Here is a 25,510-nt window from a genome sequence, read left to right on the forward strand (position 1 = left end):
CCCGCTGCATGCTGGGAATTGTAGTTTGCGCACGACTCCGGGCCACGTGCAGGAAGTGGCCGGGCCTGCGCGCCCGCTGCATGCTGGGAGTTGTAGTTTGCGCACGACTCCGGGCCACGTGCAGGAAGTGGCCGGGTCTGCGCATGCGTCCTCCAGGTCGCACACCGCGCTAGTATCCTGTCTAGCGTGCTGCGTTCAGAGCCTTTTCCTTGTGATGCTGGGATCCCTCCGAACGGCCGGCAGGTAGGGAGAGAGGAAGGCCCTGGTGCCCAGTGGCGTCTGCGAGTAAGACGTTTAGGGTGTGTGCTGACCCGAGTCCCGGGCCGGCATCGTCTGTGGCCGAAACGGCTCCTGGGCCGTGTTTCCTAGTCTGGAACCTTCTTCTGTCTGGTGCGTTCGAGCTCCGATGTTTGTCATTGTCCCCCGCCTGACGGAAGCCCTCCTGGGAAGGAGATTGCGCCCCCTTTCTGCTTTCCCTGGGATGGGTCACGTGGGAGCAACAGAGATGGGGCGCAGCCTGCCTTCAGCTCCTCTCGGTCGTGATCCTGACAGAGCCTAGCCGCTGGGATCTGGTTTCCAAAGGAAAGATCTTATTCTAGTTCAGGACTTTATTTATATAATTTTTTATTTTTCCCCAGGCAGGGATTAGCTAACCTGGAGCTCACTCCTGTAGCCTAGGCTGGCCCCGAACTCATAGTGAGCCTCCTACCTCAGCTTCCTGAGTGCTTCGATTAAAGGCGTGAGCCACCACCACGCCCCGCTTAGTTTAGTCAGGACTTAAAACTTTCCCATGCACGACCCTGAGTATATGGATTAATAAACCAGGTTTACAATTCAAACATTTACAGATAGTAAGTTATAAAGAAATTTTAGGGCCGGATAGATGCCCTGCAAAGCCCAAGAAGGACCCAGGTTTGATTCCCCAGGTCCCACGTAAGCCAGATGCACAAAGTGGTCCACGCATTTGGAGTTCAGTTGCAGTGCCTGGAGGCCCTGGCGTGCCCATTCTCTCTCACTATCTGCGTCTCTCAAAATAAGTATATAAATAAATAAAACGAAATGCTAATGTTTTAAAAAGATAAAATCAAATTCTCCCACTTGATGGATGTGCTTGCTTTTGTTGTGGTTTTTGGGGCTCGAACTCGGGACTTGGTACCTGGTAGGCAAGAGCTCTACCACTGGGCCACAAGCCTGTCTAGCTTTATATAAAAACTTAGATCTTGGCTGAACATTGGATACTTCAGGACATAGAATATATTCAGTGATTTTTTTTTTTTTTACAGTTGATCAATAGTTTGTTTTATAATCGTCAATGCTGAGAATGGCACTTCTTTATAGAAAGTACAAAATGGCAGTAGTACATTTAGGGCCATTTCAGAAATTGTTGGAAAGTTTGTTCTAATTCCAGGGCAAAATTCTTTTGATTTTTTTTTTTTCTTTTAATGAAACTCAAGACAGATTATATATGTATATACATACACACACATGCATGCATACACATACATTTTTTTAAAGCAAGTTATGTCCCAAACATTTTTAAAATTTATTTTATTTTATTTATTTATTTGCAAGCAGAGAGATAGAGAGAATGGGCACACAAGGGCCTCTCTATCTAGCCAGCAAACGAACTCCAGGTGCATGCTCCCCCTTGTGCATCTGGTTTACCTGGGTACTGGGGAATTGAACCTGGGTCCTTTGGCTTCACTGGCAAGTGCCTTAACCACTAAGCCATTTCTCCGGCTTCCAAACATTTTTAAAAAAATATTTTATATTTATTTATTTATTTGATAGAAAGAGGGAGAGAGAGAGAGATAGCATGGGTGAGTCAGGGCCTCCAGCCACTGCAGATGAACCTCAGATGTGTATGCCCCCTTGTGCATCTGGCTAACATGAACCTGGGTCCTTTGGCTTTGCAGGCAAATGTTTTAACTGCTAAGCCGTCTCTCCAGCCCACATATTTGTTTTTTTGAGGTAGTGGCTTGCTGTAGCCCAGGCTGACCTGGAATTCACTGTGTAGTCTCAGATTGGCCTCAAATTCAGAGATCCTCCTACCTCTGCTGGGATTAAAGGCATGAACAATCCTACTCATCAAGACAGCAATTGTTTGTGTTTTTGAGATAGCGTCTCACTCTAGTCCAGGCTGACCTGGACTTATTCACAATGTACTCTAAGGGTGGCTTGGAACTCACGGCAGTTCTCCTACCTCAGTTCATAATTTACAGTAGCCTTGAATCTGAGCTAGTGTGTTTTTGGTAGCATTTGTTGGTGTTGCATAGTAGGTCAGCATACACAGTGTAGAGAGATGTGTTCAGAGGCAAGGCCTCAGTGAAGTTATGTGAGGCAACACAGCCCAGCTCCACTAGAAATGCCTCAGGTTGTCATGATTTTGAATTACTGTTGCCAGATTTTTCATAAATCCCACATTCATTTATGTGACACATCATATGGGGTCATGACCCAAAGCTTAAGTAGCTGGTCTTACTCCTTAATGAATTACTTGGCAACACCAAATGGGAGGGACCAGTAGAATCTCTTCCACCAAGGAACTTCTTTTTGTTTGGTTTTGGAGACAGGGTCTTGTGTAGCCCCAGTCTGCCTGGTACTTACTGCTAACTATAGATCAATATGATAACATTTTGGTATTAGTGATACAGGAAGTTTTGGGTTCCTTGTATACCAACATACTGAAAATTTGGGGTGTTCCTGGATCCTTGCCTTATGGATTTGAAGAATAAAATGTGCAGGCCAGAGAATATGATTCAGAAAGATTTTATTATAGCTTAAAGTTTTAGGAGGGAGAAGAGAATGTAAAAGAGGGAAGCAAGGTAGAGTTCTTGCTTAGAGAGGAGAGGGGTCTGAGAAGCACCATGAGAGAAGGCACAGCTCTTTCCCAGAGAGGCAAGAGGGGTCTGGGAAGCCCACCGCGAAACTCAGTTCTGGGGTTTAACGCTAGGTGAAGACGACCAAGTTTGCAGGTTTTTAAAAAAATCTTTTTTGTTGTTTATTTTTATTTATTTATTAAACAGCAGCAGATAGAGAAAGAGGCAGATAGACAGAGAATGGGTGCTACAGGGCCTCCAGCCCCTGCAAACAAACTCCAGACGTGAGCGCCCCCTTGTGCATCTGGCTAATGTGGGTCCTGGGGAACCGAGCCTTGAACCAGGGTCCTTAGGCTTCACAGGCAAGCGCTTGACCACTAAGCCATCTCTCCAGCCCAGTTTGCAGGTTTTTTATGAGCCCCATGGATAGATAGCTGGGTTATCCAGTTTGCTCCAGGAGTCTGGGGAATTCTGGGGACTTTTGGAATTCTCTAGGAAGGGAGTAGAAGGACTCCCTAAGTGGGCAGAGAGAAGGAAAGACCAGATCCTTCTGAAGTTTCTGACCTGTAGTAGAGTGTAATGACTTAGATTGTCTCCTACTGGCCCAAGGACAATTCCTGCACTTAGCCAAGAGAAAGCTATTCACTTTGAGGTCTGTCACCCTGTAGCTGCCTAACCAATTTCTGTCTCCCATCATCATCAAAATTTAAGTTACATAAAAATTATTATTGGGCTGGAGAGATGGCTTAGTGGTTAAGGCACTTGACTGTGAAGCCTAAGGACCCAGGTTCAATTCTCCAGGTCCCAGGTAAGCCAGATGCACATGGTGTCACATGTGTCTGCAGTTCATTTGCAGTGGCTGGAGGCCCTGGTGCTCCCATTCTCTCTCTCTCTCCCCCTCTTGTCTCAAATAAATAAATAAATAAATAAAAATTAAAAAAAACTATTTTTGAAATGGAAGTTTCCTCTGCCTGTATAAAATTCAGTCCTTTCTTTCTAGAAATGTCTAATGCAAAAGAAAGAAAACATGCTAAGAAAATGAGAAATCAGCCCACCAATGTGACTTTATCATCTGGCTTTGTGGCTGATAAATATGTAAAGCACCACAATGGAGGAGGAAAACCTTTCCAACGTAAAAAACAAGGTAAGATACACAGTTGTTCTCCACTTCCTTTTTGGTTGAATTGCTTTTGCCAGTTTGCTAGTTGTCAACTTAGTAGTAAATGAACTGATGTAAAAAGGGAGAGAAGGCTCTTTGCAAATTTGCCTATTTACTAACACTCACTTGTTAATATAATTTATTTACTTAGAGAGAATAGGTGTGTCAGGCCCTCTAGCCACTGCAAACCAACTCCAGATGCATATGCCACCTTGTGCATATGGCTTGCGTGGTTTTGGGGGGAAATCAAACCTAGTTCCTTAGGCTTCACAGGCAAGCACTGTAACCACTAAGCTATTTCTCCAGCCTGCTAACACTTAAGTGTAACCCCCAAATAACCACCTGAGAAGCTTTGAGTCCATTCATGGACATGTGGGGAACTCCAAGTGTGAGTTCCCAGCTGCCTTCTCATTTCAGCTTCATGCAGAAATGGCCGGAGGGCAGGACAGCAAGAAGCCCCAGCCCTGCCTGGGATTTGAATCTCACCTGTGGGTCTCATGGGAGTCACATAACACTTCTGAATTTCATTTTCTCTTCTTTAAAATAAAGGAAAGAGAATCTACCAGGATGAGTTGCTTCAGAATTTAAAATTGCTATCTATATGAGATTGAGTGTACACTCGCTCTCTCATGCTTTATTTCTATCTTTTTTTTTTTTGGTGTTTTCAAGGTAGGGTCTCACTCTAGCCCAGGCTGACCTGGAATTCACTATGGGGTCTCAGGGTGGCCTCGAACTCATGGCGATCCTTTTACCTCTGCCTCCCAAGTGCTGGGATTAAAGGTGTGCGCCACCATACCCAGCTTTTTATTTCTATCTTAATGTTTATAGTTACACTTCTATATTTCCTTAGAGAAATACAGTCACATCTGTGTTTAACTTGTGTGCTAATATTAGATTTAGGAGGTATGATAGGTAGAAGACAAGTGTTCATTGGGATAGTGGTACAAAATACCAGTTGGGAAAACAAAAGCAAGCAGCTTGCTTTAAAGAGCTGACTTTTTTGTTTTTCGAGGTAGGGTCTCACTCCAGTCCAGGCTGACTTGAAATTCACTATGTAGTCTCAGGGTGGCTCTGAACTCACGGTGATCCTCCTACCTCTGCCCCCCAAGTGCTGGGATTCAAGGCGTATACCACCACACCCAGCCCCCGTTTTATTTTTTATTTTTGACTTGAGATAGGGCCTCACTCTAGCCCAGGCTGAGCTGGAACTCACTCTGTAGTCCCAGGCTGGCCTTGACCTCACAGTGATCCTCCTACCTCTGTCTCCCAGGTGTTGGGATTAAAGGTGTGCACTGCCATGCCCAGCCTCAGAAGCTTTTTATATGAATACCAGTTACATTCATGTGGATTCTCTGTTCCCATGATCTGATCACCTTCCGTAGGCCCCTCCTAAAGCCATCACCTTAGTATTTAGGATTTCACCATTTGAATTTTGGGAGGACATAAACATTCAGACCATAGCGGGGGCTTATATTAAAAACTTGTGTTATGAATATGCAAAATAGAAAACTTCCTTGTATTTGTTGTATGCTGTGCTGACATGACCTTTTGAGCTACCTACCAGCTTTGTGACGTTAGGCTTGTCCTTGGGTAGGTCACCTTCCCACACAAGATTCCTTCCTTGTCTTTAAAAAGAGGTAGTAGGGCTGGGAAGATGGCTCAGCAGTTAAAGGTGCTTGCTTCCAAAGCCTGCAGTCCCAAGTTCAGCTCCCCAGTGTCCACATAAAGCCAAATGCACACAGTGGTGCATACGTCTGGAGTTTGTAGTAGCAAGAGGCTGTGGTGTACCCATTCTCTCTTTGCTTGAAAACAAATAAAATATTTTTAAAAAGAGAGGTAGTAGTGGTTTTTGGATTAAAGCAGTAGTTTCCTATTATAATCTTTATCTCTGGTATGAATGACATTTATTTTTGTTTCATTTTCAAACATGTCTTAGAGCCTCATCTTGGAACATCACGGCAGCGATCAGTCAAGATGAGTCCCCAGTTATCCTCTGAGCCTGACGTGAACGAACAGTCTTCCTCCAAAATCATGTTTAAAAAGAAAGGAGGCTGGAAAGCGGGTCCTGAGGGCACTTCTCAGGAGATTCCCAAGTACATCACCGGTGGGTACTTATAAAGACATGCAGTCCAATTGTGTTGTGAGTTCTGTTTCTGGTGCACACAGATATGCTAACAAATTGCCCTGTGCACTGTCTGTCCCCTGCCTCCCTTGCCACTCTCCTCTGTTCCACCCACTTAGACCTTCTCACTTCCAGCCTGGACTTTGATCATAAGATGCTTAGGCCTGACATTCCTCTTCATCAGATTGTCTTTTCTTATTGATCTCATAAAATTTCTTTGTGAGAGATGGCTTAGTGGTTAAGCGCTTGGCCTGTGAAGCCTAGGGACCCCCGTTAAGGCTCAATTTCCCAGGACCCACGTTAGCCAGATGCACAAGGGGACACACGTGTCTGGAGTTCGTTTGCAGTGGCTGGAAGCCCTGGCGCACCCATTCTCTCCCTCTCTCTCTGCCTTTTTCTCTCTTTTTGTCGCTCTCAAATAAATAAATAAAAATAAACAAAAAATTTCTTTGTGAACTGTTCCCTTAACTTCCATCACCTCCCCTTGTAAATGTACCACACAGTCTTCAGCATGGTGCTCTCCAAAGATAGACCAAATTTAACATAGCTGAACAGCCTGGGAGCGTTTTGAAGCCTCCTCCTCATCTCTGTCTCCATTACCACATAAAGCCTGTATTCGTAGAACACCCCTTCGATGTGCCTTCAGTTCTTCCATTCCTTTCACGATGAATGTGCTTACGTGTAACCAGCACCTTGTTTACTCTTCAAAAAAAGTAGGTGAGGGCTGGAGAGATAGCTCAGTGGTTAAGGTGCTTGCCTGCAAAGCTTAAGGACTCAGGTTCTAGTCCCAGTACAGACAAGACGCACAAGGTGGCATGTGCATATACAGTTCATTTGCAGTGGCTAGAAAACCTGGCGCACCCATTCTCTTTCTACTTTCTCTCAAATAAAATATTTTTCGAACAAGTGAGAGAGATGGTTCAATGTATAAAGCACTTAAAATGCAAGCATGAGTACTTGAATTCAGATCCCGAACACCCATGTAAAGCTGGACGCTATAACATTAGCCTCTGTAATCCCAGTACATCTACAGTGAGAACGAGGCCGGGATAGAATTGCTTGGAAGCTTGTAGGCCAGCCAGCCTAGTGAATGCAGCATAGTTGGCCATGAGGACCCTGCCTCAAACAAGGTGGAAGGTGAGGGATGCCACCTGATCCTCACACATGTGCTGGGTACATGTTTATTCATGCCAATGAACACATGCACACATAATCATATACCAGAAAGAGAGTGGTGGAGAGGAAAATAGTTAATGTAGAAAATATTATTAAGGAAAAACCCTTTGGAGTCAACACCATTGATTTTTTTTTTTTTTCCTTGTGTGGTTGTTGCACTTAAGAACTGTGATATTGCATTAGTCTGACTTGTGAATCTCTTAAGTCTTTGTGAAGCTGGGCCTGGGGCTCACGCCTTTAATCCCAGCACTTGGGAGGTAGAGGTAGGAGGACTGCCATGAGTTCGAGGCCACAATGAGACTACATAGTTAATTTCAGGTCTGCCTGGACCAGAGTGAGAACCTACCTCAAAAAACTGGGAAAAAAAAGTCTTTGTGGGGTAGAGAAATTGCTTAGTGGTTGTTAGTGGTTAAGTCATTTGCCTGTGAAGCCAAAGGACCCAGGTTTGATTCCCCAGGACCCATGTAAGTCAGATGTGCAAGGTGCACATGCATTTGGAGTTTGTTTGCAGTGGCTACAGGCCCTGATGTGCCCATTCTCTCTCTGTTTCTCTTCTCTCTCTCTGCTTGCAAATAAATATTTTTTTAAAAAAAGTCTTTGTAATGTTATTTAATTAATTTGTTCATTTATTTGAGAGAGAAAGGAAGAGGTAGATGGCGGGGGGGAGAATGAACATGCCAGGGCCTCCAGCCACTGCAAACAAACCCTAGATTCATGCATGTACCACCTTGTGCATCTGGCTTACGTGGGTACTGGGGAATAGAACCTGAGTCCTTAGACTTCACGGGCAAGTGCTTTAACTGCTAAGTCATCTCTCCAGCCTTGTTATTTATTTTTTTTTTTTAAACTCATGATCTTCCTTCCTTAGCCTCATAAATCCTGGGATTATAGGCATGTGCCACTATTTTTTCCCAGTTTCTATTTTATTATTTATTTATTTGACAGAGAAAGTGGGAGAAAGAGAGAAGCATGGGCCCTTATGCATCTGGCTAACATGGGTCCTGGGGAATTGAAGCTGGGTTCTTTTGGCTTTGTAGGCAAACTCCTTAACTGCTAAGCCATCCCTCTAGCCCATGTTTAATTATTATTATTATTATTTTTTTTTTTTGGTTTTTTGATTTTTTGAGGTAGGGTCTCACTCTAGCCCAGGCTGACCTGGAATTCACTATGTAGTCTCAGGGTGGCCTCGAACTCACGGCGATCCTCCTACCTCTGCCTCCCAAGTGCTGGGATTAAAGGTATGCGCCACCACGCCCGGCATGTTTAATTTTTTAAACAGACCTGATGAGAAGAATATTTAAGAAGTTGGAAAATTTTCATGATTAGCAATCGAATCTTTATAGAAAATTTGAAAATTATAAACCTGGAAGAGTTTTCTCATAGTGATATCACAAGCATTAGCACTGGTGATGCTGTCATGGGAGTCAGTCACCATGGTAGATGAGCAAGCTGTACGCTCATTTACTTCAGGTCTGTCTTCTACAATCCACCAGACTTCTAACACACATGTCTCAGCTCCCATCCACCAGACTTTCTTCAAATTTATTTATTTGAGAGAGAGAGGGAGGGAGGGAAGATGAATATGGGTACTCCAGAGCTTCTAGTCACTGCAAACAAACTCCCGAAAAATGAGTCACTTTGTGCATCTGATTTATGTCAGTACTGGGAAATTGAACCTGAGTCCTTAAGCTTCACAGGCAAGTACCTTACCTGCTAGGCCATCTTTCCAGCCCAGACTTCTTATTCAAGACTTTCTCTTTACATTTCCAGACTGGGTCTCATAACTGTGGGCTGGCCTTGATCGTACTATGGTAGCTGAGGATGACTGAGTGCTGGGGTTACAGGTGGTGTATGTCACACCCATCTTATGTGTTGCTGGGGATCAATCCCAGCCCAGCAGGCCAGGCAGGCAAGGCAGCTGAGCTCCCTACCAGCCCCAAGACTAGTTTCTATTCATGTCATTTTCTTTTTTTTTTCATCATCACATGGACTTTATTGAATTCACTACAGACAGATGATGTGGGATGGCGGCAGAGGCACATGGCTGGACAGGAAGTTCTTAGACTGTTCTCTTCTGTGAAAAGGCTTGATCAGACAGTGTTGACACAAACAAGGGTGACGGTAATGATGGTGATAACGACCAGAAGGATGCTGAAAACCAGGACACAGATGTTCAGGCACTTGGCGGTGGAGGCATAGGCTTGGGCCCCAGTCACGTCACCTACCATCTTCCTGTCCCTAGACTTCACCGAGTAGGCAAAGGCAATGAACCCCAGGCAGCAGAAGTTCATGAAGAGCGTGTTGAACAGGGACCAGACGATGTGGTCAGGCAGGGAGACCTTGTTGGGCATGTTGATCATGGTTGTTCTGACAGCAGCTGAGCTGTGGGGTCCTCTCAGTTCAGCTACCTCATATTCCTCTTTGAGCCTCTCATAGTTTGGAGGGAGTCCAGCATTGGTAGTCACAAAGGCCTGGGGAGTGTGGTTCATGATGCCAACCTGGGACCAGCTGTGAACCACAGCTGGAAGTTCCCAAGTGGTCCGAGCCTAGCTTTCCCATTGCAAATGATCATGTCATTTTCTTTAACAGCTTCCACTTTTGCTCAGGCACGAGCTGCTGAAATCAGTGCTATGTTAAAAGCTGTCACCCAGAAGTCTTCTAATTCGCTGGTTTTCCAGACTCTGCCACGGCACATGCGCCGAAGAGCCATGAGCCACAATATCAAACGCCTTCCCAGACAGTTGCAGGAGATAGCTCAGAAAGAGGTAAGCATTTCTCCTGGTGTAATTGTTTGGGTGAGTGAGTTAGAACCGTGCTTCCTTTGAGGCTTGCTGACTCCTGAACATTTTATTCTTACCATTGTCTCCCTTCTCTGTTTACATGGGTTGTCAAGCAATAAGTAAGCAGACTGGTCTGTAAAGTTAATCTAGTTAACTCTCTTCTGAGATGCTTACAAATTGGGGGTTGCTGCTCCTTCCCTCTCTCTCTCTCTCTCTCTCTCTCTCTTTTCTTTTTCTTTTTAAACTATAGGCAGAGAAAGCAGTGCATCAGAAAAAAGAACACTCAAAGAATAAATGCCACAAAGCTCGGAGATGTCACATCAACCGGACACTGGCATTTAATCATAGACAAAGGAAGAACATATGGTTAGAGACTCATATCTGGCATGCCAAACGCTTTCACATGGTTAAGAAGTGGGGCTACTGCCTTGGGGAGAGGCCGACAGTCAAGAGTCACAGAGCTTGCTATCGAGCCATGACAAATCTCTGCCTTCTTCAGGTAAGCTTTACTGTTTAGGTCTGCCTTTAGAATTGTTCGTGGTGTGCCCATGTCTTCTCTGTGAAGTTACTCATCTGAGAGATGATTACTCAGGCACTTTTCTGGGTGTTGGAGATGAAACAGAGTCGGGGGAGGGGGGTGGATGTTAAACAGAATTTTAGCCAAATAGGTGGGTGTAAGAAAATTATGCCCCTCCCCCTTTTTCGGCAGGGTCTCACATTAGCCAAAACCTTTTCCAAAGCTACAGTTCTGTATCCATTAGATACCAACTTTTTCCTCTCTCACCCACACACTGGTGACCACCATGCTGCTAACTGTCTTTAATGTGATCCCTTATGTACCTCATCAGACCAGAATTATCCAATGTTTTCCCTTTATTGTCTGGCCTTATGTCACTTAACATTATGGTTCCAGGGCTCATTTATATGGTAGCTAGAATTTCCTCCCATTTTAAGGCTGAACAATGTTCTATTATTTGCATGTAACAAGTCTTATCTGTCTGTCCATTTGTCTGTCAGTGACATTTGGTCTGCTTCCATGAACATGGGAGTAGAAATGTCATTGAGGTCCCTACTTGAGCTGATTTAGATTTATATCCAGAAATGGAATTGCTCTTATGATTATTGCGTGTTTAGTCTTGACATATTTCCATAGTAGTGCATCATATTATATTGTCACCAGTAATACACAGGTCTTCTGGTTTCTTCAAATCCTCACCAACACTTGTTATTCTCTTTTTCATATTTTTTGTAAAAATATTTTTTAAATTTATTTGCGGCGGGGGAGGGGTTAAATGAGAATGGATGCTGCAGGGCCGCCTCCTACTGCAAACATTCTCCACATGCATGCGTCACATTGTGCATCTGGCTTTACATGGGTTCTGGGGAGTTGAGCTCAGGCATCAGGCTTTGGAAGCAAGCCCCTTTAGCCACTGAGCCATCTTTTCAGCCCTTAGTTTTTCAGTCCAGGTTGGCTTTGAGCTCACACAAAGCCTGTTGGATCAGAGGCATGAGCTACCACCATGCTTGGTCAAGAGCTTTTTGGGTTTTCCGTTTGACAGTGGCAGAGGTCGTGGATCATAGTTCTCATTTAGTTTGAGGAAGCTGAGTTTTAGAGAAACAGAACTTACATAGTGTGTTGGTTCCTAGATCACCCTTGTTAGCTGATCCTTAGCCTGTGTTTTCTCCACGCTCAAGGTTTAAGACTTTCCCCCCCCCTTCCCAGAATGAGTTACTTCTCACATTCGGAGGCAGGTTTTTTTGTTGAAGTTATCAAATATTTTCTTAACGTTTGATCAACCCTATTTAATAAAAGTAATAGTTAAGGGCTGGAGGGATGGCTTAGTGGTTAAGGCATTTGCCTGCAAAGCCAAACAACCCAGATTCCATTCCCTAGGACCATGTTAGCCAGATGTACAAGGGGCCGCTGTAGTGGTTTGATTCAGGTGTCCCCCATAAACTTAGGTGTTTTGAATGCTAGGCTCCCAGCCGATGGGTATTTGGGAATTAATGCCTCCTGGAGAGAGTGTATTGTTGGGGGCGGGCTTATGGGTGTTATAGTCAGTTTCTCCTTGCCAGTGTTTGGCACACCCTCCTGTTGCTGTGGTCCATCTTCTGTTGGCCAGAGGGTGATGTCCACTCTCTGCTCATGCCATCATTTTCCCCTGCCACCGTGGAGCTTCCCCTCGAGCCTGTAAGCCAAAATAAATCTCTTTTTCCCCACAAGCTACTCTTGGTTGGGTGATTTCTACCAGAAATGCAAACCGGACTGCAACAGCCGCACACATCTGGAGTTCGTTTGCAGTGGCTGGAGGCCCTGGTGCACCCATTCTCTCTCTTCCTCTTTCTCCGTCAAATAAATAAAATTTTTTTAAAAAAGTAATAGTTAATACTTTTAATAGTTAATACTTTTGGGCATTGTTTTGTGAGGTTGTTTTGAGGACTTTTGTCATAGTTCTTTAACATTGGTTTTACTGATTCAGCCCAATCTGTCTTTGTCTTACTTCACATTACTCCCAATTTTCCTTGTTCATTGCTTAGTTAAATTTACATAGTCTAGACAAGCATAAGGGGAACATGGTACAAATAGTTAACATTGCGCCTCTAGACTCAGTATAATGTAATTCTGAGCTAGGATATGCATGAACTCACCAAAGTGATCAAGCTCAGAATAAATATATTTTGAAGTTTGTTTCTGCCTTGCTTACCTACTCTGATGTTTTGCCTTATACAGAATAGGGGGAGGGGATGAATAATCCTTTTTTTTTTTTTTTTTTTTTTTTAAAGAGAGAGAGAAAAAAAATGGGCTTACCAGAGCATCCCAGCCATTGCAAATGAACTCCAGACATACGTGCCACGTTGTGCATCTGGGTTTACGTGGGTACTGGGGAATCAAACCTGGGTATTTCAGCTTTGCTGGCAAGTACCTTAACCTCTAAGCCATCTCTCCATCCAGGCTTGGTGGTGCATACCTTTTATCCCAGCACTTGGGAGGCAGAGGTAGGAGGATTGTGATGAGTTCGAGGCTATCCTGAGACTACATAGTGAATTCCAGGTCAGCCTGGACTAGAGTGAGACCCTACCTCAAAAACCAAAAAAAAAAATATATATATATATGTATGTATGTATGTATGTATGTATTTGTAAGCAGAGAGAGATGGAGAGAATGGGCACATTCGGAGCTTTAGTCACTGCAAATGGACTAGATGCATGTGCCACTTTATGCATCTAGCTTTACATGGGTACTGGGGAATCGAACTCAGTGTGTTAGGCTCTGCAGGCAAGCGCCTTAACTGCTAAGCTCTCTCTCCAGCTCAGATAATCCTTCATTTAGAAGCAACAGTTTTTTTTTTTTTTTTTTTTTTTTTCGAGGTAGGGTCTTACTCTAGCCCATGCTGACCTGGAATTCATTATGGAGTCTCAGGGTGGCCTCGAACTCACAGCAATCCTCCTACCTCTCCCTCTCGAATGCTGGGATTAAAGGCATGCGCCACCACGCCTGGCAGAAGCAACAGTTTTTATAGATACTTTGAACTTGCCTATGAGTATGTGATAAAACACATTGTATTTTAAATTTTAATGTAGATTCATTTTGATTTTGTCTCAAATTGGCTTAAGAATATTTGCTAGTATAAGAATGGGTAGGCTTTAGATTTTGACTTGTTGAAAAGCTAGCTCTGGGTAATTTGTTCTGTCTTAGACCTTTTCAAGCCCTCTAAAGTGGCTTTTGGCATCTTAGTGGCTTTGCTGTGTACAGATAGTAGATATTTAATTGTATTTCTTTGTGCAGGATATGTCCTACTACTGCTGTTTGGAGTTGAAGGGTCAAGAGGAAGAAATATTGAAGGCACTTTCTCAAATGTGTAGCATAGACGCAGGTATTTCTTTAAAAGCTGGGTATTGTTTTAGTCACTTTACCTTTAAATATTTTCTATTTATTTATTTATTTATTTATTTATTTATTTATTTGAGAGAGAGAATGGGTCAGAGCCTCTACTCACTGTAAATAAACTCCATACTCATACACCACCATGTTCATCTGGCTTATGTGGGTTATGGGGAATTGAACCTAGGTCCTTAGGCTTTGTAGACAAGCATTTTAATGCTAAGCTATCTCTAGCCCATTCATTGTATATTCATTTGATGAATGAATGAATAAATATTTTGCAATCTTAAAATAAGAAAATGTATAGGATAGTTCTTTTTTTCAAGGAGAATGCTAATTTAAGAAATTGAGCCAGGCATGGTGGCGCACACCTTTAATCCCAGCACTTGGGAGGCAGAGGTAGGTGGATTGCTGAGTTTGAGGCCAGCCTGAGACAATATAGTGAATTCCAGGTCAGCCTGGGCTGGAGTAAGACCATACCTCAAAAAACCAAAAAAAAAGAAAAGAAAGAAATTGTGGGGTGGTATTTAAATTTTTAATAACATTATCACTTGTAATGTGAGTCATTCTTGTGGTGTGAGAGTAGGCAGAAAAAACTTGAAACTCATTAAAGTCATTCATTTAGTGAATATTTGTTTATTGAGAACTGACTGTGTACACAGGTTTCGTTTAAGCTGTGTCATGGAGATGAACAGTAGTTAATAGTGTGGCTATTGGGAAATAATTCTGTAGGATTAATGCTGAAATGGCTGTGTATTGCTTGTGTTTTTGCTAGGACTGACATTTGCTGCAGTTCACTGTTTGTCTGGAAAACGCCAAGGAAGCGTTGTCCTTTACAGAGCAAACAAGTATCCCCGAGAAATGCTTGGGCCTGTTTCATTTATCTGGAAGTCTGAGAGGACGCCTAGTGACACTTCTGAGAACAGGCAGCTGTGGATCTGGCTCCATCCAACTCTTAAACAGGTATCATTTTGTCATTGCTTTCTTAATTACCACTGGAAATCAATACTAAAGAAATTTCAGTGATAGGAAGTTTGGCTGATAGTTTGGTATTAGAATATAAAAGGAACTATTGTGTGCATGCAAAGTGAAGTAACTTAAAATTTTCAGTTTTAATAACATCTAAAAATATTTAAGAGTGGATATATTTTAGTTCAACATGATGATTTGATTACATATTGTGTAATGATAACTACATATTTAGTTTAGCCACTTTTTAACTTTCTTAGTATTTCTACACTGTTGACTAAATTTTCCCCTTAGACCAAAAAAAATTGATCGCATTCATTATTTTCATAACAGTTCTTTTTTAAGTCAATGTGCTGTGCAGTACTCAAGTTTTTTTTTTTTAATTTTGATTAATTGAGCTTATTTGTGAAGGATAAAATGTAAAGAGATAAAAACTAAAGCATAAATGAAATTGTGACACTGCACTTAAATTTCAACTTTGAAAAATAAATGTTTAAATATATCCTCAGGACATCTTAGATGAAATTAAAGCAGTGTGCCTGTGTTTGGAGCCCATTGAATCAAGTGTTTGCATCCCTAACCCACTACTGACACCAGCCCAAGAAAAAAGCCAGACTGGACCAGATGATGAGAAAATTAGCAAGAAAAGAAAAAGGAAAGATTACCAGGATGCTAAGTCAGTTAAGAAATTGATCGGTGACGGAACTAGAGACCCCAGTCAGCCACGTTCTTGGGTGTCTTCAGCCACAGGCATTACAGTCAGGTAGGAGTTAATCACTTGGAGCCCCCTGAATACTTTCAGTGAACACTTGCCCTATTTTTGCCAGTGGCAGAGGCATTGTATTTGATGAGTTTCCATTTCATGATCTTTTTTCTCTTGTGTGTGTGTGTGTGTGTGTGTGTGTGTGAGAGAGAGAGAGAGAGAGAGAGAGAGAGAGAGAGAGAGATGTGTGTGTTCTTATGTGATATGTGTGTGTTCTTGTGTGGCACACTTCTGTGGCACAGGCATACATGTATGTATATGTGCATGTGTGTAGGCCAGAGGTCAATATTGGGAGTCTTTCTCAGTTACTCTATCTTTTATTTTTCTGAGATGGGCTGTTTCACTGAATGTACAGTTTGCTAGACTAGCTAGCCAGGGAGCCCTAGGGATCTCCATCCAGCAGTGGGTTACAGGCACTTGGCATTTTTTATGTGGGTTCTGAGGCTCTGGACGTAGGTCCGTAAGCTTGCGCAGTAGGCATTAGTTTACCCATGAGCCACCTCCCCAGCCCTGTTTTCTAGTCTCTTTTCTTTTGCAGTGATCTGACGATGGAGTTGAACAGATTCCGGCTGATTGGTCCCCTTTCCCACTGCGTCCTGACTGCAGCACTGAAAGCTGCTCTGATACACACTGTAAGTGTCAATGCCACTGTCATGTTCTAGTCTAGCGTATCACTCTTGGCAGATCTATGAAACCTAACATAAAATTTGATAATTTTGGGCTGTGCCTTTTCAACAAGTATCTTCCTGTTTTTATCAATTTTTTTCATCTTTTACTTCTGGAAAATCAAATCTAAATGAGTGGTTAGTAAACTGACAATTTTTGTTTATAGACCACTATTGCTGTTGCAAACATTGTAACAAAAATCTTAATTTCGGGCTGGAGAGATGGCTTAGCGGTTAAGCGCTTGCCTGTGAAGCCTAAGGACCCCCGGTTTGAGGCTCGGTTCCCCAGGTCCCACGTTAGCCAGATGCACAAGGGGGCGCACGCGTCTGGAGTTCGTTTGCAGAGGCTGGAAGCCCTGGCGCGCCCATTCTCTCTCTCTCCCTCTATCTGTCTTTCTCTCTGTGTCTGTCGCTCTCAAATAAATAAATAAAAATTAAAAAAAAAATAATAAAAAAAAATCTTAATCTCTGTTCTGTATATAACGGAGTCCCTTAAGTCCCTGGAATTGTATGTCAGCTTTTTTTTTTTAAAGTATGTTAAGTGTTTGGCTTACATGATGCAAGTTTTCTGAAGCTTAGCATTTAGCATGATTTGGAGAAGAGCCCATGGTAGTGAGTTGTGAAGATTTGAGTCCAGAAGGTTTGGTTCTATAGCCTGTGCTCCGGACCACTCAGCTTTGCTCCTATGCTCTGTGAGGTGAATGCCACCTGTCCTACACGTTGATGCTCTGGCTTCATGTGGATACTGGGGAACCAAACCCAAGCTATCAGGCTTTGCAAGCAAGCACATACTTTTTTTTTTTTTTTTTTTTACTTTTTTTACTTTTTTTGGTTTTTCGAGGTAGGGTCTCACTCTAGTCCAGGCTGACTTGGAATTCACTATGTAGTTTCAGAGTGGCCTTCAACTCAGGGCAGTCCTCCTACCTCTGCCTCCCAAGTGCTGGGATTAAAGGTGTGTGCCACCACGCCCGACAAGCAAGCACTTTTAATGAGCCACCAATCCAGCCCCACATACTGCTTCTTTAGAGTCAGAGAACACAGCCTGTTTCTGTGTGAATCATGACGGTTAGTTGTCTTGGCATCTTCCTAGTACTTGAAGTGCTTCTTAATCTTGCTAGAGTCTAGTTCTGTCCAGAAAATATGAATGTTAAGTACCTGGGCATCTTACTTGATGGTCCTAAAAGTACTGTAGAAGTTTACTGGAAGCTTTCTTCAGAAGGTACAGGTTTGGTGTCCTCCATCCAGTGAGGAGCTTTTTTTTTTTTTTTTTTAATTTTTAATTTTTAATTTTTTAATTTTTTTAAATTTTTATTAACATTTTCCATGATTATAAAATATATCCCATGGTAATTCCCTCCCTCTTTTTTTTTTTTTTTTTAAACTCAGATTGGAGATGATAAAGGTGGTAATCATGGGAGAGGGCCAAGGCGAGACCTCTTTGTGGGAATCATGCCCAAGAGAGACTGGGAGTATGAAGATGCTTGGTTAGGTGGTTTCTGAAAATTAGGTATATTTCTTGGTGTGTGAACTCTTGAAGGAAGTGTAATACCATGTCCCTCTCTGATTAGAAGAGTACTTAAAAGGCGTCTGGTGGTAATTACTACTTTAAACACAGTGGCAACTTCCCTGCACTCCTCATAAAGCAGTTATTCCCACACATAAAACAGAGAGGGGCCAATACCACAGCCACAGCATAGTTGCCAAGCCTGACTCACTTTTCTGCTGAAGAGGTGTTCTTGTTTTTCAGGGGGAAGCGGACACAGAGGAGACACCACATCATTGGTGGATTGACAGTTGCAAAAGCTCGGATAGTGTGTCTCTTCATCAAAGACAAGAAGCTGTGTTTCAGTTGTTGGGAGGTAGAAGGAGGGACGCATGGTTGCTCTGGGGAGGAAGGGATACTGGGACCACATGACGAGAGCCTTTTACGCTAGTTCGGGTGTGACAGGTAGATGAAGGCAGGTCCTGGCCCAGTCCGTGCTTCCTTTGCTCAGCAGCTGTTGCAGCTATCAGTGAGATAACTGAGAAGCATTCATGTTGCACAGTAACTGTCTTTACATCTAGTCTGTATTTCTTTTGCAAGTGACTGCACTTCTGTTGTTACTTGTTTTTGAGGTTGTATCTCATTTTAGCCCAGCTAACCTGGAGCTCATTTTGAGACTCAGGATGGCTTTGAACTCATGGTGATGTTCCCAAGTGCTGGGATTGATTAAAGGTGTGAGCCACCATGCCTAGCTAGAAACTTGACTTTAAAAATGTTAATTTATTATTTTCTGAATGCATCAATGGGAAAATTAGCCCAAGAAAAAGTTTTAATTGGAAATTCCGAAAGATTTGGAAATCTAAATAAGTGTTCATGTGTTGTAAGTGACTTTGTATAAGCTTTATTGTTCTTTTAAATTGGTTTTTTTTTTTAAAGGGATATCATCACCGGCAGAAATTCCTGCAGGTACCATTCTAGGTCTGACAGTTGGGGATCCTCGAGTAAATTTGCCTCAGAAGTGGTCCAAAGCTTTGCCTGATCCTGAAAGGTTCCAAGGTAAAGTGCATGCCATTACCCTGGTTTCCGTATTCATGTCCAGTCCCATAGAGACATCTGCTTTTCCTTGCAATAGCTACATCTGGAAAAATCTCATGTCCAGGTCTGAGGATGTGGCTTCTGCCTCTTCTGCAGCAGCCACATGTAGAAATTGGTGGCATCTTTTACCACTTCCCTTGTAGGGTGATGATGGTGAAGGACATAGCATATGTGGTAGCATTTTAGCTGTAAGCCATGTAGCTAGGTCTTTAAGTTTATTGATTTCTTGTCTTTAGTTACTAGTAAAGTCTGTCTATGTATTACTTTTTCTGAATTTTAAGTGTGAGGAAGGGATGTGCACCGGCAGCTGGTCTTGTGCTCAGTGGAAGCCTCTGTCTGACCATACAGATGATCCAGGTTCGAATCCTGGCAAGGCCATCCCAGGTGCTGAAGTTTCACATGTTTTGTTTTAGTGTAGGGGTCAGAAAAACTGTTTGGCTGTGGGAGGGAGTTGGGGGAGAGTGTGGCCAAAATTTTAGTCTGTCTGAAATTTTTAGCAGTTGTGATAATACTTCATTAGGTTTACTGTCATTTAACCACCATTAACTAGGGGAATAATTAAAACTAGCTTTTGAATTTTAGGAGAAAAATAAAATGGAGATATGTGTTGTAACAACTTGAGGGGTTTTTTTTTTGTTTGTTTCTTTGGATGAGGTAGGGTCGGTCTCTCTGTCTCGCTCAGGCTGACCTGGAGTTCACTATGTCTTCTCAGGGTGGCCTCAAACTCATGGCAATCCTCTTACCTCTGCCTCTCAAGTGCTAGGATTAAAGGCATGCACCACTACACCTGACTGAGAGCTTTTTTGAAAACCTTTCCCACGTATAGTTAGCTTATTAAAGGGTCAGTCTAAGTTCTCTTGTCAGAACTTAACAACAAAGGTGGCTGAGAGTTAATTATAGAGCCCAGGGCTTGAATGAGTGAGTTGCTGCCTCTCTTTTTTAATGCCAGTGCAAGTGCTCTAGTGCAGCTCACAGAAAAGAAAATTAAAGTCTGTCTTGAAAAAAATCTGATTTAGGGCTGGAGAGATGGCTTAGTGGTTAAGCACTTGCCTGTGAAGCCTAAGGACCCCGGTTCGAGGCTTAGTCCCCCAGGACCCACGTTAGCCAGATGCACAAGGGGGCGCACGCATCTGGAGTTTGTTTGCAGTGGCTGGAGGCCCTGGCGTGCCCGTTCTCTCTCTCCCTCCCTCCCCCCCCCCCCCCTCTCTCTCTCTCTCTCTCTCTCTCTCTGCCTCTTTCTGTCCTGTCACTCTCAAATAAATAAAAATGAACAAAAAAATTTTTAGGAAATCTGATTTCTACTATGAAAGCTTATATTCTTGTTAGTCATTGTTACTGGCATTTCATTAAAACCTGTTTTACATACTGTATTTTCTTTCTTTTTTTTTTTCCCCCCTCATTTTTTGAGGTAGGGTTTCACTCTAGCTCAAGCTGACCTGGAATTCAATATGTAGTCTTAGGATGGCCTCAAACTCATAGTGATCTTCCTACCTCTGCCTCCCAAATACTGGGATTAAAGGCATCTGCCACCACGCCTAGCTACATACTGTAAATTCTTTGAACATTTCTTTGGTAACTTAGCCACATAGATAAGTATATTTTTCTTTCTTGTTTTTGAAAGAGGATCTTGTTATATAGCTCTGATTGACCAGAAACTTACTATATAACTAAGGCTGGCCTTGAACTTGTGGCAGTCCTGCTTCAGATATCCAAATACTAAGATTATAGGTATAGATCATCACAGGTGACAAGAAGTATACCTTTTTTTTTTTTTTTTTTTGGTTTTTCGAGGTAAGGTCTCACTCTGGCTCAGGGTGCCCTCAAACTCTTGGCGATCCTCCTATTTTTATTTATTTGCAAGGATAGAGAGGGAGGGAAAGGAAGAAAGAGAGGGAGGGAGGGAGGATTGGTACAAATGAACTCTAGATGTATGAGCCACTTTGTGCACCTGGCTTTACATGGGTATCGGGGAATTTAACTGGAGTTATTAGGCTTTGTAGACAAGTGTCTTAGCCACTGAGCCATCTCTTCAGTCTCAAGAAGTACATTTTTTAATGAATTACTATTATATCAATATGAGTAGTATCTCATCTAAGAAAAACAACTCAATACTAAGTATAGATGTATACTTTGGTGGGCTGAATCAATTAAAAGATTAAGCCTTGGAAGAATCTTAATGGTAGGATGATTAAGACTTAATTCTTGGGCTGGGGAGATGGCTAGACTGTGAAGCCTAAGGACCACTGCCCACATAAACCAGATGCACAAGGTGGTGTGTGTGTCTGGAATTCATTTACGGTGGCTGGAGGTCCTAGTGTGCCCATTCTGTCTGTTTCTAGGTAAAATAAATAAATAAAATATATAAAGAAAATTAAAAGATAAATAAAATTGTAAAAACCTTAGCCTGTGATATAGTTCTGTATTTGAAATCATTCTCTACCTAAACAAACACCAAAACCAGTTCTCTGCTACTTAAAATGTCAAGAAGGATTTGCTTTCTTTGAATACTAAACTCCTTAAAAAATATTTTTATTATTTGAGAGAAAGAGAAACATGGGGTTGAAGGATGGGCATGCCAGGGCCTCTTGCCACTGCAAATGAACTCCAAATGCAAGCATCACATCGTGCATTTGGGTTTACATGGGTACCAAGGACTCAGATCTGGGCCTGTAGTCTTTGTAAGCAAGTGCCTTTAGCTGCTAAGTCATCTTCTCAGCCACAAGCTACTTACTTTCTTGTATGTGCTGGAAATTAGCCTTTAAAAGAGAAGGCACCCAGAGAACCTGGAGGAATGGTATACATTCTCATACTTTGAAAAAGTTTACGTGATCATGTGGTTCCCAAGTATAACTTAAATATTATTTTGTACATCTTTCCAACTTCATTAACAGGATTTTCCATGTAAATAACTGATTTTCTAAGTGAGAGTGTGAGCTGGAAGTGCAGCTCTGTGGTAGACTGCCTGTCTAGTATCCCAAGACCCTGGGTTCAGTCAATCCTTAGACCTGGCAAAAAACAAACAGAACTTCAACCAAATCTGTATTGTTAGTTGTAGTCCTTAGCAGTTGCTGATGTGCTTTGATAGGTTGAAATTTCTCTCTCTTGATTGTGTGTTGGCACCTATGTGCCATAGTGCCCATGACAGGAAAATCTTGGGATATTTTTCTTCTTTTCCACCTTCTGAGACAAGGTTTCTCTTGCCGCTGCTTGTGAGCACATTGAGATTACAGATGTGTGTCCTCCTTTGCCTATGGCTTTACACTGGTGCGGGTTTGAACTTGGGTTGTCCAGCTTGCAAGCACACACCTTAAATCACTGAGTTTTCTCTCCAAGGCACTGATAAGATTTTTTTTTTTTTATTTTTTTCGAGGTAGGGTCTCACTCTAGCCCAGGCTGGCCTGGAATTCACTATGGAGTCTCAGGATGGCCTCGAACTCATGGCGATCCTCCTACCTCTGCCTCCAGAGTGCTGGGATTAAAGGCGTGTGCCACCACGCCCAGCAAGATTATTTTTTAAACATATTTTATTTATTTGAAAGTGAGAAAGAGGGAGAGAGAGAGAAAATGGGTATGCCAGGGCCTCCAGCCACTGCAAACAAATTCCAGATGCATGTGCCCCCTTGTGCATCTGGCTAACGTGTGTCCTGGAGAGTCAAACTGGGATCCTTTGGCTTTGCAGGCAAATGCCTTAACTGCTAAGTCATCTCTCCAGCTCTCCCTCCTTTTTTTTTTTTTTTTTTTTAATATTGATAGATTATTTTTAACCAGCCCTTCTCTGCCAGAGAAGAGCTTACTTTTAATATTGAATATGAAGAAGACTGACGGTGTAGCTTAGTGTGCTTGTAATATACAAAACCTCAAATTTAATCCCTAGCAACAAACACGTCAAAAACAAAAAGGAACTTATTTTATTTTCATAGGCCTTTAAAAATATTTCTCTTCAAACATTCTTTGATTATGCAACTTTACCATACTACCCAAAGATGGAAGTCCAGTGGCCCTCAGAATGGCAGGTGGATGGATGGTCACCACTTTCCTTATTCCGTTACTTTTAGGGCACAGAGTAGCAGTTCCAGGAGTCCTCAGTAAATAGTCATTTTGCCAGAATTTCTGTGTCCCAGGGAAGAAGAAAAACCCAATCGCTCCATCTAAGAACGTTAAACTAGTCTTTGTATTTATAAAATAGGGAGCCGCAGCTTTCTTCTCTGTTAACCCATGGCAAGCCCTCATCTCTTTACCCTTTTGCCTTTTCCAGATGTCACAGGGTTGGAATCATACAGTGGGTAGCCTTTCAAATTAGCAATATGCCCCTACATTTCCTCCACGTCTTTGTGTGACTTGATAGCTTATTTCTTTTTAGTATATAACTGTCATCAGAATATTAAAGATGAGGAGCTGGGGCTGGAGATGTGGCTTAGTGGTTAAGGCTCTTGCCTGTGAACCTAGGGACCCAGGTTCAATCCCCCAGGACCCACATAAGTCTGCCACTCAGTCTGAATAGCATTTCGGTTCTGTCTGTCAGGTCTGTGTGGGCTGTGCTGGAAGGCATTCTGGGTAGACCAGGGCTGTTGGGAGTGGAGCTTGTTACTCCTCGCCAGGCAGTGGGAAGCTTCCCGACTCCGTACTGCTGTGTAGACTGCTGATTAGTGTCTCCATCAGGACGTGTAGTTCAGAAGTAATTGCTGCCTATCTGCAGCTTTCTTTTGGGATCTGTTCCTTAATTTCATTTTCTTCAATTATGTTCTATCCCCCAAATCTGTCACACTGTGGCCTGGTTACTTCCAACTTACTTTTTCCCTAGGCAGCAGATCTACACAGGTATGTGCTGTTGAGTGGCATTTTCTGTTTGGTATTTTGAAACAGTAGTTGATGTTCATGGATTATCTTTTTTTTTTTTTAATGTTTTTTAAAGAATTCTTCATCTAAACTATGGAAGATTTTTTTTTTCCCTGTAGTGATTAGATGACTGCATGTAGTAGTGTCTCGCATCAATGCAACTGTTTGTCATTGAGCATTCTCCTTCAGTAGAACTCTTAGCATGACACGGCTTGGTCAAAAGAAAGAAGCAGTTCATTTCACAGAAATAAGCGCAGCTTAAAGCAATGGGAAAGTTGTGTTTTGAAGAAAGGACTAAATAGTTCAGTAAAAATGGGTTCTCAGAGACTCGAGATAACACAAGTAGAAGACGGTCTGGTAGAATTTGGTTATCATAAACATGGAGCTAGCTAGTTACCTAGATTGTTATCAAAGAAAGACACTGAAAAGCCTTTTCTTCAACTATGAAACCAACTATAAGAATAATCTAGTTTCGTGTCAAGGAAATTCTTAGAGTTGAGTAAATGCCTATAAAAGATTTTATTGTCATTAAAGGTCTACTTCCAGCATTAGAATTTGATGTAAATGACTTAAGAATTTGGTTTGAAGGTTATCTCTTTTCCCTCTTAGATAATGAGAAAGTTAGACAGCTGCTTCTGGAGGGTGTGCCTGTGGAGTGTACACATAGCTTTATCTGGAACCAAGATATCTGTAAGAGTGTCACAGAGAATAAAATCTCGGACCAGGTAACTAATAGTGTGAGGGTGACTGGGAAAATCATGAACAACAGGAAATTCATCTTTCTAGACACCCTGAAAATTGACTTTATACTTTATAGAGTCCCCTTTTCCCAGCAACGTACTGATTCTTTATTTGTGATACATACTGTTGTTTGTGGTATAAACATGTTTTTCTATTACCATTACTTTCCCCTTAAATATTCAGTCTTTCACTTTACAATTATTGAGCTCCACCAGAGCTAAGCATTATACTAGATGCTGGTGTAGAGGACTAGGTATGCATTGAAGTACAGGGTATTGGAGAAGCCTAGGGAAGAAGTCCAGACTAGGGACATCAGAGCTGCCTTCCTATGTGGAGGAGCTGAGCTGGTCTTGAACTTGTTCTCAAGTGGGGGTCAGTACTAACCATACTTTGGGGAGCAGAGTCAGACTACAGAGAGGAAAGGATTTCAGGAAGTAACAATAGCTTGTACAGTGTGGTCCAGGGTCATACCAGCATGATGACATAAATGCCCATATAGGTCAAGAGCTGGGAGTTGATAATAAAATCTAAGCTAAAAGAGAATCAGATTCATGTTGACTTACTCACAGCTGTATTCCCAGGTTCTAGAAAAATACCTAACATGTAAAGGGTGCTCAGTAAAAATTTGGATGGATGAGTGGGATTTGTAGCATTGTTCAGTTACATGAGGGATGCAGAGAACAAATTCAGTGGGAAAGGTGAGAAACTTGAGTAGCATTTCCCAGGAGCAGCTATCTAGAGACAGGTCTCAATTCCAGATGGAAAGCTTGGGGCTTAAGAGCAAAGTCCTTTAGAATGAACAGTAAGTGAACAGATGGAGTAGAATCTCAAGCAAAGATGGAAAGATCTGGCCTTGAGGAATATTAATGGAGCTGTAGCTAGACCCAAGTATGGGGCCAGGTCTTGTGTGGTACTCAGCTAAGGAGCCAAGCACTACTTCTGCATCTCTGAGCTCAACATCTAGGTCTCTCACCTCCCTATGCATCTCTTTTCAGTGGGCAAGCAGAGTTGGAAAGGTG

At 42.4% G+C, this 25,510-nt stretch overlaps 2 protein-coding genes across 3 annotated transcripts in view; one reads left to right on the forward strand and one right to left on the reverse strand.

The window, feature by feature from the left end:
- The first annotated feature begins 163 nt into the window (after positions 1–163).
- Pop1 (POP1 homolog, ribonuclease P/MRP subunit) overlaps positions 164–25,510 on the forward strand; it is a 41,087-nt gene continuing 15,740 nt past the window's right edge. The window contains exons 1-12 of one of the 2 annotated variants that reach the window (XM_045144554.1): positions 164–243; positions 3,820–3,963; positions 5,915–6,082; positions 9,866–10,041; positions 10,307–10,555; positions 13,844–13,931; positions 14,715–14,902; positions 15,418–15,671; positions 16,210–16,303; positions 18,084–18,195; positions 18,756–18,875; positions 24,360–24,475. In XM_045144554.1, the coding sequence (XP_045000489.1) occupies positions 3,822–3,963; positions 5,915–6,082; positions 9,866–10,041; positions 10,307–10,555; positions 13,844–13,931; positions 14,715–14,902; positions 15,418–15,671; positions 16,210–16,303; positions 18,084–18,195; positions 18,756–18,875; positions 24,360–24,475 (1,707 nt within the window). In that variant the 5' untranslated portion in view covers positions 164–243; positions 3,820–3,821. The other variant, XM_004663054.2, reaches the window with a different exon arrangement.
- On the reverse strand, positions 9,367–9,782 carry LOC105944364 (interferon-induced transmembrane protein 3-like). The gene has a single exon (XM_045142787.1). The coding sequence runs from the start codon at positions 9,763–9,765 to the stop codon at positions 9,367–9,369; it is 399 nt and encodes a 132-aa protein (XP_044998722.1). The 5' UTR covers positions 9,766–9,782.

Source organism: Jaculus jaculus, chromosome 2 (genome assembly GCF_020740685.1).
Source record: "Jaculus jaculus isolate mJacJac1 chromosome 2, mJacJac1.mat.Y.cur, whole genome shotgun sequence".
In the NCBI taxonomy this organism is placed as follows: domain Eukaryota; kingdom Metazoa; phylum Chordata; class Mammalia; order Rodentia; family Dipodidae; genus Jaculus; species Jaculus jaculus.